This window comes from Aptenodytes patagonicus, chromosome 7, assembly GCF_965638725.1.
Source record: "Aptenodytes patagonicus chromosome 7, bAptPat1.pri.cur, whole genome shotgun sequence".
In the NCBI taxonomy this organism is placed as follows: Eukaryota; Metazoa; Chordata; class Aves; order Sphenisciformes; family Spheniscidae; genus Aptenodytes; species Aptenodytes patagonicus.
The window spans coordinates 65,628,765-65,645,716 of record NC_134955.1 but is presented as its reverse complement, the minus strand read 5'-3'; the positions used below and the strand labels follow the sequence as shown (position 1 = coordinate 65,645,716).

General features: G+C 42.6%; 1 protein-coding gene across 1 annotated transcript in view; it reads right to left on the bottom strand.

Moving 5' to 3' along the window:
- KCNH5 (potassium voltage-gated channel subfamily H member 5) overlaps positions 1-16,952 on the bottom strand; it is a 165,486-nt gene that overhangs the window by 112,592 nt on the left and 35,942 nt on the right. The window contains exons 5-6 of the mRNA XM_076345633.1: positions 11,784-11,899; positions 7,493-7,885 (exon numbers count right to left, since the gene is read on the bottom strand). Of these exons, the coding sequence (XP_076201748.1) occupies positions 7,493-7,885; positions 11,784-11,899 (509 nt within the window). The remainder of the gene's footprint in view (positions 1-7,492; positions 7,886-11,783; positions 11,900-16,952) is intronic.

The following is a 16,952-nucleotide window of genomic DNA, read 5'->3' as shown; positions in this document are numbered from 1 at the left end:
TTAGTTTCTCCAAGGCTGTACCTTGGCTCTATTTTGTGCAGAGCAATTGCCCATCCCTAAGCCTGCGAGACTTTTCCTCCCATTGATGGCTGTGTGCAGCCATCTCAGTAATGTGGATTTGTGCTACTCCCACCAGCATTATTTCAGTGAGTATCTGACCGGATTATTTCATTTGCCTCGTCTCCTTTGTAAGCTTTCCCCTCCTTTGAGAGCGAAGGGATCACGCAGGACTCAAAGCTTCCCTTGAAAGTGCTCCACACACAATTTGCCCCAACTGGACTCTGCAACACTGAATACGGCTTTGACTAAGGATTTGATTTAAATGGCTTGTAGCCAACATCTGCTTCCCAGTAACATATACAACACATTAAAAAAAAAAAAGGGGGTGCGGGGGGAAGACCACTGAGGCATATAATTAAAGTTCAGTATGCCATAACCCGCATCAGAGCGGTACAGCATGAGGCTAGCGGGTCACATCCATCTCGTGGGACAACCCTGCCTGCCCTCCCACCACCCCCTGCATCGACTCCGGTTCAAGCCCTCCCTTTCACAAGTTGCCCCTCACACCAAGATGACATTCATGTGTCTCCACAGGGGAACCTGCAGAAATATCCCAGACCTTGTATAGCATTAAAAAAGCTGGTAATTAAACAGTGGCAGAACTTGAATAAAACCTTAGCTTGAATAAAAGCTAAAGAAACGTGGTGCAATTCTGTAACTAAGTGCAATAGGGGCGATAGGGGTGAATAAGTGACAGGAGTGAATATGGTTGACCATCTATATAATATAGGCCTAAGCTGGATACATTTATATTTGGACACCGTAACCAAGCCATTGCACTATTATATTGCAGTTTTCTGCACACTACAGCAGGATAACAGTATTCTTCATATTTAATTGCCTTCCGACTGCATAACAAAGGGGAAAATGCCAGGTCCCAGCCCTAGTGCGTCTGCCGTTCGGTTGCTAGGAGTTTTCATCATAGTTTAACACTTGGCTGCAGCAGGGATTGAGTTCTGGGAATTATCTTCTCCATGTCAACCACCTAGACTTAAGAAAGCTAACTAGCCATAGACTTTATTTCAGAGCCAAAGCCACATTCTTGAAACACACCGATTTATCTTCACCTTGCATACGCCACTCAGACTGAGGTCCATAAACCCTTCTTCAAATATCTCCCAAAAAGGGAGTGTTTGCAGTAAAGCACTGCAGATGTGGATATGGCTAAACTAGTTGTATCCGTTTTTATTTGCTTTCAATTTACAGACATTGCTATTTTTGTTGCTATTAATTGCAGTGATGCAAAGAAGTTTCTGCCACCGCTGAAATAGATCAATAGCAGTAATCACAGGAAGATTTCAGTTACAAGGATTCCATGCCTTAATATGTCCTGCACAGATCACTAAATTTTAAAGGCCATTGCGGTCATGCAGTTTTACATTATTAAACAATAGACATAGAACTTCAGAGTTTTAGGTCATTTAAATTTGTCTGCTTTCACTTCCAGCCATTGGCTCATGAAAACTAATTTTTGCAGAAAGGATGATCTTTTATACAACTAATTTGAAAACCATCTATTTTGCTATCTGTATGTACCATCCTGACATCTGGTCCCATTCTTCACAATATATACCATGTCATTTTAGGGCCATGTTTCTGGCAGAGATGAGATCAAGCTTCTAGGTTTTGTTTCATTACAAACTCAGAAATTCATGAATTTCAGTGGAAATTCCCAGAAAAGAAAAAAAAAAAGACACACCAATTTTTTTCCAAATAGCAAAGGGGGCTTTTTCAGCTGTATTTAACACTTAATTTGTGGAAGCATTTTCCATTTGGCCAGAAGCTTGTCCATCCACCTAGTCTTGGGAATATTTATTCTATATACTAATATACAGAGGCTCAAATGCAGCCCTCAGCAGCACTGTACCAGCATGCCTTCAGCTGGGTGTGGGTACCTGAGGTCCTTCCAGCTCCAGGTACTCTCCCAATTGCATGGCTCCATGTGGGGACAAGAGCCAAGCACCTGCACAACACCCTGGTTTCCCTGGGATGTAAATCCATGCATTTGGTCCCAAAAGGAGTTGCAGTATGGTTTGACCACATCTGAACAAGCAATGGGATCAGCGTCCTCAGGCACACTGTAAACCCATCTGCTGACAATTTCAGCACAGTGTGACTGATAGTTGTGACTTGGACTTGATGGTTACGCTAACTATATACAACCTTTTGGTAGCCCAGACTAACAGAGGTTGGATATTTATCTCTCTCTAGTAGGCAGAACACATATAAAGGGTAAGCCTCAAGGTAACATAATTCTCTAGCTTCAAAAGTAGGGAGTCATGATTTTAGAAATGTAAGTGATGGTGCATACACCAATGGAAAGAGTTGTTACATACAGCTGAGTACTCAGGGAAAAAATTAGAATCACTACAAGTGACATGTAACTCCAAGACAAAAATCAAACTTTCAGTCGCTACATATTTCACAGCCTAATAACAATAGGAACTTCATGTGACCAAAATCTGTGGACCCAAACACCATATCCCCCATTACTCCAAACTTTTTTTCTTTTTTTTTTTTTTAATTTAAGAGACAGACAGACAGACATGCACTTTTGGACTAAATCTGAAGTTTCAGAGAACTCTCTTACTTTAAAAAAAATAAAATCAGCCTAGTTTCAGAGACTCTGAGCGCACACCCTCCATTCTGGTTCGCACCTTGAAAATTGGCTGGATTCCTCAGTATGTTTTATAGTGTCCTTTCTCACACTTCTATATATGAAAGTTTTTCTTTATGGCATTGGTTTAGCCAGAATGTATTTCAGTGCAAGTAATGTTTCCCAATTAGAAAAGATGCCATGCATTTTTCTGATTTCTAGGACTACCATCCTACCAATTTTCTTAAATAAAGTACATATCCCACTAAAGATTCCACTTTCCTCCCTCTTAGCTCATTTTTCTCCAGCCTATTTTACTTTGTTTTCCTACCCTTTCAATACCACTTAGCCACTAAACTCCTCATCCATCACATCAATTTAGATCACTCTATGCTGTGCAAGGTGTCTCTCATTATCTTACCTTTCCCCCTCCTTGTCATACATCCAAATCCCCCTGAGCAGACTGTAACAGCCTGGCTCTGTAACTCCAGGCATGGAAACCTACACCTCTAATTCTGCCTCAAATCATCTTAATCCCCCCCCAATTCTCAATTTGTGTGTCATAATCATCTTCATCATATCCTTCTACTGAGGCTCTACATCCACTCAACAACAAAGTAACTTTGATTTGCAGTTATGTTTGCCTCAGGTGGGAATTTCACAAGACTCCAGCCTTGGCCTAATGTTGTCCATGATGGAAATGACACTGTTCCTACTCCAGCCAAGACTGACTGCATTTGAAGAACTCCAACCCTCAGTAAGAAAACTCACATTTCCTTTTTTCAAACTCTTTTTTTTAATCTTTTGATTAATCTCCTTAATTCTGACATTATAAAATAGCACTCAAGTGCATAAGGCATCTTATACAATGACTCAGCAGCCTCTGCATGACAACCTTCAAGCACCTGTATCACATCTAGTAGTCTACATCTACAACGGACAGACACAAACCTAAACTTCCTTGGCCGTACCCTTCTTTATGCGTGAGAGATTTGCCCATAGGGAGGAAAAAAAACTGCCTGCAGTGGTGTCCCCCGCTACTCATCTAGTCCCTTAACAACTAACAAAAGTGCATTTGATGCTTTATGTCAATGGCTCGATGTCCAAGTGGAGACTAGTGACGAGTGGCGTTCCTCAAGGGTCAGTATTGGGACTGGCACTGTTTAACGTCTTTGTCAGCGACATGGACAGTGGGATTGAGTTCACCCTCAGCAAGTTTGCCAACAACACCAAGCTGTGTGGTGCGGTCGACATGCTGGACGGAAGGGATGCCATGCAGAAGGACCTTGACAGGCTTGAGAGGTGGGGCCGTGCGAACTTCATGAAGTTCAACAAGGCCAGGTGCAAGGTCCTGCACATGGGCCAGGGCAATCCCAAGCACAAATACAGGCTGGGCAGAGAATGGATTGAGAGCAGCCCTGAGGAGAAGGACTTGGGGCTGTTGGCTGATGAGAAGCTCAGCGTGACCCGGCAACATGCGCCTGAAGCCCACAAAGCCAACCATATCCTGGGCTGCATCAAAAGAAGTGTGGCCAGCAGGTCGAGGGAGGTGATTCTCCCCCTTTACTCCACTCTCGTGAGACCCCACCTGGAGTACTGTGTTCAGCTCTGGAGCCCCCAACATAAGAAGGACATGGACCTGTTGGAGCGAGTCCAGAGGAGGGCCACAAAAATGATCACGGGGCTGAAGCACCTCTCCTATGAAGACAGGCTGAGAGAGATGGGGTTGTTCAGCCTGGAGAAGAGAAGGCTACGAGGAGACCTTATAGCAGCCTTCTAGTACCTGAAGGGGCCTACAAGAAAGCTGGAGAGGGACTTTTTACAAGGACACGTAGTGATAGGACAAGGGGGAATGGCTGTCAACTGAAAGAGGGTATATTTAGATTAGATATAAGGAAGAAATTCTTCACTATGAGGGTGGTGAGGCACTGGAAGAGGTTGCCCAGAGAAGTTGTGGATGCCCCCTCCCTGGAAGTGTTCAAGGCCAGGTTGGATGGGGCTTTGAGCAACCTGGACTAGTGGAAGGTGTCCCTGCCCATGGCAGGGGGCTTGGAACTAGATGATCTTTAAGGCCCCTTCCAACCCAAACCATTCTGTGATTCTATGTGGAAAAAGGAGGCATGGAGGTGGGACACACAAGGACTATTCGCTCTGATTTGGGTCCATCCTTCGCCACCATACCAAGAACTCAAAGAGCACCAGGACCTGCCCCCAGGGTCCTTACCACTAAGCTTTGATTTTCTGTTAACTTTTTCTGAAATGCCACAATCACTAATTTTAATGCTAAAGACAAATGCCCTTATCCAACAGCCAGGGCCAAGATAAAGAGCTAAAACCTACCAGAATCAAGAGCTAAAAGAACTCTTCTCTCTCCTACTTGCCTTATGGAGGAAACACTCACATTCTAATGAGAAATACACTCCTTTTAATCAATCAGAATATTTCTTCCAAATTAAGCTTATCAATTTACTTATTCTTTACCTATGAACAGTGTTTGAGCACACTGCTGCTAGTGGGCCAAAAAGTTAAATCCCAGAAAAGTACCAGTTGAAATAAATGTTAAAAGCCAAATGAAGATAAAGAGCATTAATAACTACAACCACCCAGAACACACCGACCAGCTCAGAAGACTTAAATGTCACAAATGAAGACATATCACCAAAAAAAAAATCTCCCCTGGAAGACAGAGAAAAAGGAAAATGTAGACCCAAGGAGGAAAGACTGACTGTTTACATACCTGTTTTCAAAATCACTTCAATTCATTCCAGGCACTAGGGAAAACTGGAGTTGGAGGGGTTTGAAATCAAGTACTGTCCTGGTTTTGGCTGGGATAGAGTTAATTTTCTTCCTAGTAGCTGGCATAGTGCTGTGTTTTGGATTTAGCATGAGAATAATGTGATAACACACGGATGTTTTAGTTGTTGCTAAGTAGTGTTTATACTAAGTCAAGGACTTTTCAGCTTCTCATGCCCTGCCAGCGAGAAGCTGGGAGGGGGCACAGCCAGGACAGCTGACCCAAACTGGCCAAAGGGATATTCCATACCATGGGACATCATGCTCGGTATATAAACTGGGAGGGAGTGAGCGAACGGCTGTGTGGTGTTCAGCTGCCTGCTGGGTTAAACCACAACAAGTACATAAGCAGTTATACTCCAATGTCTGCTGGAGGCTCCAGGGCCGTAACACACCATTTAACGAGAAAGAAATGCTACTATTGGTTGTCTTATTAAAAAGGAGTTGGTATTTCATTTGTTTAAAGGTAAATGATAGCAGCTCTAGGACCACTGGAGCTCATGATACCTTGTTATTTTTATTACATTTTGGTTAAAGTTTGCCACTTTAAGTGTGCCTCAATTATAATGCACTATGCCAATGATTCTCTTCACCGCCACAAATATTGCAGATGGTTTATTTCCCATCTATATGTTAGAGAAAGAGGTTAAGCTCATCATTTAAATCTGTACTGCTTGGGCACAGAAATTTTCTGTTTGTTTTACATATTAAAGCATGAAAATCTGGAGATATCACTACCTTTTTATAAAAAATAGGTTCCTCTTAGTCTGAAATTGGTTATCTTAAAAAGCTGTATTATATTTACAACCATGATAATACCACCTCCTTACACAGCCTGACTGTACAACCTGCTTTCCGATGGGCAGCCCTCATATGATCTTGAATTTTAGCTGCAAGTATTATCACTTCTGTCATATTTGCTATAAATAAAATGGAACAATGTCAAAAGATGGTACTCGGCACAGAGACAGGGATGGAATTTTAAAGGAGCTCTACAAAATCTGCACCAAAGTCTGCATTAAAAAATAAGAATGCAGATTTTATAGAGTGAGGATATATAACTGCAGAATTCGAGAACTAAAAGAAAAAAAAAACGCAACCAAAAAACCCACTCAAAGGTGTTCTAAGAAAAAACTGTTAAAATGGTAAAAAATGAACACAGGCTTTTTCATCTGTTTACGGCCCTAAAGATAAAAAGCTCTAGAGAACAATTAAAACAAGTCCTAATGCCATTATAGTTGCATTTTAATAATGAATTTTCTCTACACTGACTTGTGCATGCATTATTTGTCATAGTTATTGCTTGTTTTCTCTATTATCTTAGGCTGCAAGCTCGATTTCATAAATGTTAATACATTTAGCAGTTTAAAAGCTTTAATTCAGAATCCGTTTAAGATATTTATGTTTTCCCTCCTCAAACAGCTTCTAAAATTCCAGCAGTAGCTCAAGAAATGTTTAAAAAAAAGGGAGATAAACCTCCCTCTCAATCAGACATTTAAAAAGGCATCACAAAAAAAAGAAAATTACAAAAAGTAATCCTAGGGCAGGATTTTAAAAATGCTCATTCAGAGGCATTCTCTACTTTCGTATAAGTCAGTGGCAAATTTGCCACCAGCTTCAGCCAGAGCAGATAGAGAGTTTTGATTGTTCACGTCAAGCCATGTTAGTCTGCCCTGCAATGGATTAGGACTGCTTAAAGGCAATCACTAGATATGAGCTGAAAAGGGAGGCTGTGGCAGGGGCACATCCCAACTGGTCCAGCCCCTCTTGATATGGACGTGCAGCAATGCTTTTGGATGACAAGCAAGTGATTCTAAACCCCACATCCATTCATGTATACATCCACACATGGTACTGAAATCATAAGATACCTCTTTTCCAACACGGGAACGCCACGTAGGTAAAGCCCAGCAGCTTAAGGTCATCCCTGCATATTTGCACAGGGCTTCAGTTGCCTCTTATTGCTGCCAGATGCCTGCGAGCATGCTCCTAAATTAATTCCTAATTAAAACAATCCTTTTGAGGCAGACTACAATCACTTACCTCATCCACATTCTCAAAGGCATTGATGATGTCATATGGTAAACACGACAGAAGATCAATCACGAACCATGTTTTCAGGTAGTTCATCCTTATGAGTTTGGGATCAGATATAACCTCTCCACCAGGACCAACAAAGGTCGTATGAAAGTTCAAAACAATGTCAACCAGAAAAATAACGTCCACGACACTGTCCAGCACGAGCCAGGCAATGTTGTTCTGTTTTGTCTTGAAGGAGACATTATATGGAACCATAATTGCTGTGTAGAAGGTTAGAATTAAGATGACCCAGTCCCAAGTGGTCTTAAAAGCACAATAGTGTAGTATAATGTGTGGTGGAGTCTTTGGAGCTTCTTGCTTGTACTGAGGCAGAATATCAGAACCCAGCTGAAGAACCTGTAAAGGACAGAAAAGGAAATGTTACTGTTTTCAATTAATACAATCCAATAAGGGGTCTCACGGATTTCTGTAAGGAACAGCACAAAGATGGGACTATGTTCACTGGACATTGCAAGTCAACCCACAGTTTCTAAATTATCTGATTTATTAAGAATGTGTGGAGGCAGCTATCACTCAATGAATGGGAGCAGCATAGCATCTAAGGACATTCTTGAAAAAAGGGAGGTCTTTGCAGATGGACTGAGGGGAAACCGTGCCAATAGCAAGGGCAGAGAGGCTCGAGAGACAGGTTGTGGGTACTGCCACACCAGCTTAGGCTCTGCAGTTATGAACATGAGTATTCATTCCTATTTGGAAGTGTTACAAGACTAATCCTTCGTGCCTGACCTCTTTTTTAAACCACTGTTTAGCCAGAACAATACCCTATCAAAGGTAAACCAGACTTCAGCCTTGCTGGCTGACCTCCTTCTAAAATGAAGCATTGCGTGCACAATTTCTGCCCTAACACCCTGGCAATATCATGCTTCCTTCCCATTTTCTTCAAAAAGTTGTTGCTCTTACAAGCTCAGTGTCGCTAGTGGGTTCTCTTTTATTTCTTGTAATTACTTTTCTTTTCTTTTTTGCATATGACTATAATCTCCTGCATGCGCACTTTTGTATAATGTGGAACTGGAAACATCGCAAAGGAACCAAGCCAAATTCACTTAAGACATTCCTCCCAGCTAATCTAATTACCTCTTATCTCGGTCCAACACAAGAAACAAAACCACAAAGGAACGCGCAACGTGGCAATATATTGCGCTGACAACTGAAAGATTCGTGTATTTTGGAACTAATAACACCTTTTACATTTGGGGATCTCAAGTCTATATGGGATAAAATAAATAATTCCAGCAACTTTAAAACTCATTTCAGCCCTACACCTGTCCCATATTGGACTGATGCACCATATTTGCAGGGACAGTTGGATTGCAAATAGCAGTCCCATATGTGTAAAAACGCCCAAATGCAGGATGCTTCCTCGATGAAGAGGAGTAAATGGCTCTGAATAAACAGCACAACAACTAAGAATATGAACTCAAGTACCACAGATACAGACTCTCCATTTATTCTTTGCAGTCTTATTTTTAAGATGAGAAAGCTGTTACTGAGATCAGACAGTAAAAGTCTGATTCTACTGAAAAATCTGTTCTTCAGGGATCACCAAGGGACAACAACAGCAGCCTCTCTCACTCTGTGTTGTGGTTTTCCAACATGTCTAATCTGGCCCAGTGTCAGGCTGTAACCTGATGGGATGCAAACCTGCTTCTGCCTACCTGTTCCCACCCTCCCTAAGGTCAGATTTAGCAATCACAACCTGTAAGGAAAGTCAGTTAAACTGGTATGATGAAAAACTATTGTTACATGAGTTAGCCATTTGTTTTCTACAAAGTCAGCTGAGTTGCACAAATTTATCCTGTGGCCAGAAAACCACTAGACCCACTACACAGGCAGCAGTGAGAGTGCAGGAGAGACCTCCAGAAGACCATGGTGGCTCCCTTTGTCAACAGCCTCATATCACACTAGCTTCGGTGCAACACAAAGCCATGTGTTGAGCTCCAGCTGAACAGCAACGCACACCAAGCGGTGTGGTCCCAATGGCACTTGCCAGAGACCCTCACAGATGCCAAACCCCTAGTGAGATCCATAAAAATATCAACCTCCAGGTGTCGCTTCCCCAGTGACCAGGACAAGACTCACTAACAGCACTCCTATAACCACCCAATGGGCAAGGTTCAGCTGGCCACTGCGGCACACTGAACTCGCTGGTGGATCCATGGGTCCTTCCCCGGAGTAAAAGCAATGATCGGTACAGTCATTTCTTCACAGCAGCCTTTGTGCAAATCCATGAAACTTCTTTCAATGCCAAAATTGTCCCCTGCATTTAACACACCATTTTGGCTTTGACTCATAATCTGGTCATTATCTCCAGTTATCTCTTTGGACTCATCTGTGGTCAACGCTTTACTGTCATGATAAATCAGGACTGGGACTTCTTTCCTTGGCTTCTCCAGGCCTGTTTGTTCACCGTCTTGTTCATTGGGGCAGGAGCTGGAAACAGCCTCACTATAGCTGGAATAATGAGCTTCTTAGGGCTCAAGCCGAATGCAATGAACATATGCTTGATAGTTCCCTACGCCTCTGGTGGTGGAGTGCTTAGGAGCTCCCATGATACTGTAAAAGCATAATTATTATTCTTAACGTAATATCATGCTGAGTTTGACATGGTGAGTGGGTGGCAAGTGGCTGTGGAGACCACTGAACTATAATGATTATTTCTTTCATGCTGCATGAATTTTTAATTTTAAACCACTAAAGAATACACAATATCTTGTTAGTCAGCTGCATTCATCACAGACTCTCTGAATTGTTCTTGTATACAACCAATGAAAACGGCTAACAACGGTTAAGCCTGGTAAAGGTGGGCACTACATTCTGCAAGGGATGAGCTGTGATGATAACGCTCCTCCTCAGACACAGAAGTATGGCAAACAGGGCCTGTACGGCGATGGCATACGTCCACTCAGTCTGCATTCCTGACAGCATTTGGCCTAGAAACCATTTCACAGCTCTAAATGACTTGTAAGAGAGGAAATCGCACACTCTCCAAGCAACCTATTCCTCGGTACAACCTTCTCCCTTACCTGAGCTTTTCCTACTACCTGATCTAAATCTTCCTTGCTGTGATTTAATGCCATTACTTTTTCTCTAGCTATAGTGGTCCTGGTGAATAATTTCTTCCCTCATTCTACGCAAGTGCTTTAGACTTATTTGAATATTGTTACCGTATCTTCTCCAGTCTTCCCTTCTCTAGACTAAGCCAATAATGGATATAACCGGATTTACAGAACGCTGAAATATCATGAATCAGAAAAGCAAGACGTGAGAGTAACTCAGCAGTCATCCAAGCTATATGGGATAATTCAAGGGAAAACCTCACACTGCCAACACCTGAAAACTGTGGGTTTCCATTCTGATCTTAATTTAAGTAGAGTTTTTATTATCGAAGTCCACTAAAACCAGGAGGGGAACAAAAAAAAAAAAAATTTAAAGCTGCTACCAGTTCTTAGCATCGAACCCAGGACAAGCTCTCTGGCACAAGGTGGCTAGGGCTCTCATTTTCAGTAGCTCATATATTTTGACCATATGTTTTTGACCCATATATTTTTCATAACCAATGGACATGAAGATGAAAGCAGTACCTCTGTTTCATCAGTTAACCTGAAGGCATTCACTTGTTGCACCATCTGCACTGTTAAGGAGATGTTTGCAACCTGCCAAAGAGTTCATTCCATCAGTTCTGAAGAAAAAAATGATGAGCAAAATACTGCAGGAATGACTTTGCAAGAAAGTCAAGATATATACGTAGTGAGTGTGCCTGTACAACCCCGGGGCCCAGACAGGGATACTTCCAAAGAGGAGTACCTGGTTTCTCAAACAATCCCATTTCCCTGGGAGCGTAAGCGACCATCCACAGGGCTCAAGGACATCAAGTCTGGTTCCATGTCGCTGTGAGACAGCATGCAGAGGAGCACACTGTGCACCCCAAGTTAAGCAACAACCGGCAAACTGAGAATTGCATGCACAGAAATAGGGCCGTTTAAATAAAAGCGACCTACAGAGACTGTTTTCATGACTGAAAGAGCATGACCTGTCCCAGAACCATGGGCCTGGCACATAGCACTGCTTTAGGGTGAGCAGAGGAGAGGCTGAAAAAATCAGCCTCTGAATTTCCTGAGTTGGGAAATATTTTCCTCCAAAATTATAATTTTTTAAATAGGAATAGGTTTCGGTTTTTATCCCCCCCTCTCTTCCTGCCTTACGAAGGGAGCTGGCTGGTGTCTGTCCCACTTACTTCAGCTAACCGGGAGTGTTTGTGCACCACCTCGGCCTTGTTCATCGGCGTTAGCTGCTGCAGTACGCTCCGGCTGTTCGTCAGGGCCCGCGTCAACCGAGCAAACTTTGTCCAACCTGCAGGAAAGAAGGAAATCGTGTCAGAAGTACTCAAACGTCATTCATCACTAGTAAATCTCCTTCGTGTTCACTGATGTTAAGTCTTAGATTTGAATAGTTCCTCTAAATTGCTGCACAGAACAGCTTCAGGCTTCAGGCTTCAAGACCTTGCAAAAGAGGAAAGATACCGCTGCTTCAAGGCAACCACGAGTAAATCTGAGTAAAATCAAAGTGCTCTGGCTTGTTCTTTCTTCTGCCTTTTGGAGACACTGTGTTAGAGGAATCACATCGCGCTTTCAGCCTTCTGGGGAGTTACTCTGCTGCTGAAATCTAATTCTAAGCCACTGAAGTTAATGCAAAGGCTTCCCAAGTCTGCAAATCCTGCTGAAGTAAAATCCTGCCCAGCTACAGAAAGGCTCCTGCCGATTCAGGGCCGCTGGAGCAGCCCCACAAGTCTGATCATTAGGTCTTGCCCCAACTAGACTTCAGGGACAAAACTAAAACTTAAAAAAAAAAAAAAAAAAAAAAAATCAGCAAAATTCAGGGCTGCATCAACAGCAATGCTTCAGACTAAGAAAAAATCATTGACTTTCAAGACAGATTAAGCACTAGATTTTATATGACATTACGAAATACATTTAGCTGTTAAACTAATGATAAACAGCTGCCTGGTAGCTTGAGACCCACACGCTGGGCCGCCCCTGGGGGATTTTCTCTGCAGCGTTCAGAAAAGAGCACTCAGAGTTTGTTACTGACAGCAGCACCGACCCGGGAACGTGTCATCAAGTCACCCCTGCTGGAAAAACACCCAAACGTGACAGGTGGCACAGATGTGTCAATGGATGAGGTAGATCGGCGGTAGCAAAGAAAGCCAGGGGTTTAAGCAGTGTAGCACCTCGGTGTTAAGCAGGAAAATTGAAAATTCAGATATCTGCAGGAAGGAAATGCCTCCCCAAGAGCACTGAAGGAGGTGCTCAACGTTCAGTTTAGCCAGGTATAACCTGATATTTTACTACACAGGCGTGTATAAAGTATCAAACAAGTTATGGACAGGAAATGGGTTCAGGAGAAGGTTTTACTTTTATTTAACTTGAATGCTGAGTAGGTGAAAATTGGAGGAAATGTCACAACTGAGAAAGGAAACACAGCATTTCTATGTTAGCTAGGTTTATTTTTAAATGCCTATTGTCTGATAGGAGTCAGGGACTTGGAAAGATAAGGGAAGCCCTGGGGTAGATAAAATGAAGAGCAGAGAACAGGCAACATAATAAAACTTCAAGAAAAAAAATAATTTACAGTTTGGCTTTGCAACTTACCAGATACAGAACACATTCACGCAAATGTAAATGTAAATCCATTGTTCATCATTTAGCAATCGGAACAGATCTAAATATCATGATACACCACCAGCACAACACAAACCATTTGTCTGGCTATTTATGGGTGACCTCAAAAATGCACATAAAAAATGCAGCGTGAAAAGGTAAAAAATAGAATTATTTTATTAACTTTTCAAATCTAAATGTGAACTTCAGATATGCCTCATGCTTCTCAAGCTTACAGGGATAGTCAGTTAGGAACATGCACTTTCTGTATTAAATAAGGTCAAAAGAGACTATAGTGATCTGAGTATGAACAATTAATTTCTAGAAAAAATTCTTGTGGTTTTCTTTTTCCTAATTGTCTATAAAACTGTGGCAAGGAGACAGCTTTAAGACAAAAGCCAGAACTGTTCTTTATCTTTCTTAGCCACTGATTTCAAAGAGCAAGTGAGCATGGTAACAGCGTCGTGACAGCTCTGCCCTGACATTTCTCATAATTGCTGGAGGCCAGGGTGCATCCAGCCGATTGCTTTTGGCACGCTGCAACCATGCTGCAAGAACAAGAGAAAAAGAGCAGTTCTCCTCTGGGAAGGTGGCCACCCACCTCCAGACCCTGGGAAAGTTCCTACACTCACATGCACACACAGAGCGTCCTCTTCCCCTGGAAAGACACTTCCCTGTGGTCCATGGGGACAGATTCGGGGCCAGTCCCCAAGCTTTAGTTTGTCACCCTGCCCCACAGAGCTGCTACGGGAGTGACGGAAAAGAGCTCAGCAAAGCCAAAATCACCACAGCCAAACTGTTGGATTCAGACCCAACGCCTTCATTTGTCACATCTCAGATTTGTCAGCTACTCCAACTCTGAAAGGAACCTCATGAAGTTCAACAAGGAAAAGTGCAAAGTCCTGTACCTAAGGAGGTACAACCCCATGCACCAATATATGCTGGGGGTCACCCAGCTGGAAAATGGCTTGGCAGAAAAGGACCTGGGGGTCCTGGTGGACCAGGTTGAACATGAGCCAGCAATATGCCTATGCTGCAAAGAAGGCAAATGGTATCCTTGGCTGCATTAGACAAAGTATTGCCAGCAGGACAAGGGAGGTGATCCTTCCCCTTTACTCAGCACTGGGGAGGCCACATCTGGAGTGCTGCGTCAAGTTCTGGGCTCCCCAGTACAAGAGAGACATGAACATACTAAAGAGAGTCCAAAAAAGGGCCACAAAGATGATTAAGGGACTGGAAGACCTCTCCTCTGAGCAAAGGCTGAGAGAGCTGGGACTGTTCAGCTTGGAGAAGAGAAGGCTCAAGGGGAGCAGATCTTACTAATGTATATAAACACCTGAAGGGAGGGTGCAAAGAGGACGGAGCCAGGCTCTTTTCAGTGGTGCCCAGTGACAGGACCAGAGGCAACGGGCACAAAATGAAACACAGGAGGTTCTGTCTGAACATCAGTAAACACTGTTTTACTGTGAGGGTGACCGAGCACCAGCACAGGTTGCCCAGAGATGTTGTGGAGTTTCCATCCTTGGCGCTATTCAAAAGCTGTATGGACATGGTCCTGGGCAACTGGTCGTAGGGTGCCCTGGCGGGAGGATTAAACAAGATGACCTCCAGAGGTCCCTTCCAACCTCAACCATTCTGTGATTCTGTGACCTTTCTGATGGCTGACAGTTAATGATTCAAGGTTTACTTTATTTTCGGAGGTTTAGGGCATTGATCTGTACAGTGATTAGATGAGGATTTGGACAAGAGTCAGGGGCTGGCAATGGCAGGAGATGGCTTCATGTACTCTCTAGCAATCCTTTCTTATGGTTCTTCACAGGCTGAGAGATCCCACTCACAAAAATATGAGTTTTAAAAAAGCCTCTCCTCTTAGAAAAGCAGAACTGGTAAGAAACCCCTTGTCGTCGTCGTCTTAGGTAAGTAAAACATCTGTTCTGCATTAACCACAAATACAGAAAGCCTGGGGAAGTTGGGAAAGATGCACCACAAGGAGCTGGAGGAGTAAGACACATACCAAACAACAGCAATCCTTTAGCTGTAAAAATAAAAAGAAAGGAAGAACTATAACTTTTTCAAATACTCCTTTTCTGCCTTGGTGAGATCATCAATGTCATGTGAAAGAAAGAAGCCACACATTTTAGCATTCAGGGTTACCACTCTGCTCATCTGGTCTGACCTCTTCTTTTCATGGGGCAAACCATTTCATCGTGTCCTTTCTCCACCAAGACCAAAGCTTTGCTTTGTGCTAGAGCAGACCTTTTGCAAAAACCCTTCCAGCCTCATTTACAGACTTCACATTTTCACATTTCTTTCAGCCCTGTGAAGCCCGTGATTCTGGACGTTGAAAGTACAGAATACGCTAACATGACTTTTTTCTAATTCAGCACAAAGTCCAGCGTTATTCTACCTGCTCCAACCTATCCATCTGCAACAGTGTGAAAAAGTACCAAGTTCTTTTGTTTCTTATTTACAACCCAAGAGAATTAAAAACATAGCAACAGCAAGATGCTGGGGTATGAGTGGGAAGGTGAAAATGTATACAGGCTGCCTCGGGTCTGAAATAATCTGTACAGGGTACATGTCTCTGTTTCTTGACCTTGTTGTAGACTAGATAAGTTCAGAATTATATTTAAAACCAGTGTGCGTGTTTAAATAGACCAGGCAAAATTTGCATAGCTGCCTACTGCTGTCAATGTTTCTTCAAACGATTCTCTCCTTTCTTTTCCTCTGTAGATAGAGACTTGAAAAGAATGATAATTTTATCCCATGTATTAGTGACCGCCTGTCCTCACAGATATTTTCAGTCTAGAAGGAGTAAAGGCGCAGCACAAATAGCAGGTGCAAGAGGGGAAAAAAAACCTACTCGTGAGAAAAAGCAACACTTCTGATGCTCTCTTCAGCTCAGCTGGATTGTGTCTTTCTTCCCAGCACCACTTGAAAAATAATACCCCAAACTTGCACCACTGGACTCAAATTCTTAGGAACAAAGGCAACATCATCAGATCACACACCAGATCAGGCCAGCAGCTGCTTCTTACCAGAAGTTAAACTGGGTATTTCAGAGGAAGATGTTAACTACCCCAAATGGAAAATTCTGGAATAACATACACATAAAATGATTGTTTCCCCTGGTTCCCATTAATTACTTTCTGATTCATGGACAAAACCGGAAGAATTTGTACTCCTGCTTTTAAAAAAAAAAACCTCTTGATCTGCATTCATTCTCATGATCCAAAGCAAGGGTCTGTTCTTAAACAGGAGCCTAGCAAAGTATTTCCCTGTTCCTATCCATTACTCAAATTAAAATTTTTTGCATTCTCAAGAAATTGAAGATGCAAGTTTAACAACTCCATACAGTTACAAAAACAGGACATGAAGAAGGCAAGCATGACATGAACTAAACTAGTCTCTGCCTTGGCCCAGCTGTAATGCTGTCCTTCCAAGCATGCAACTTTCTTCTTCCTCCATGTGTTTTAGTTATAATTAAATACTTTACATCCGCAAAATATTCTCCACGTCTCTTGCTCTAATTAGGACTGCCAATTTGACAGCCCTCTGACTGAGGGGCTAACTGAGCCAGGGATGACTTGGTGGTGTACTTCACACAACAGCTGAGCCAAAGGTTTCTCTGAGAGAAAAAAAGGAGTACTAAATTAATTTTAAAAAAATAAATTACTATTTCTTTCAAATCTTAGCTGCTACAACATGAGTTGAAGCTGTTAACATTGTGCCAGGATGCTTGAGAG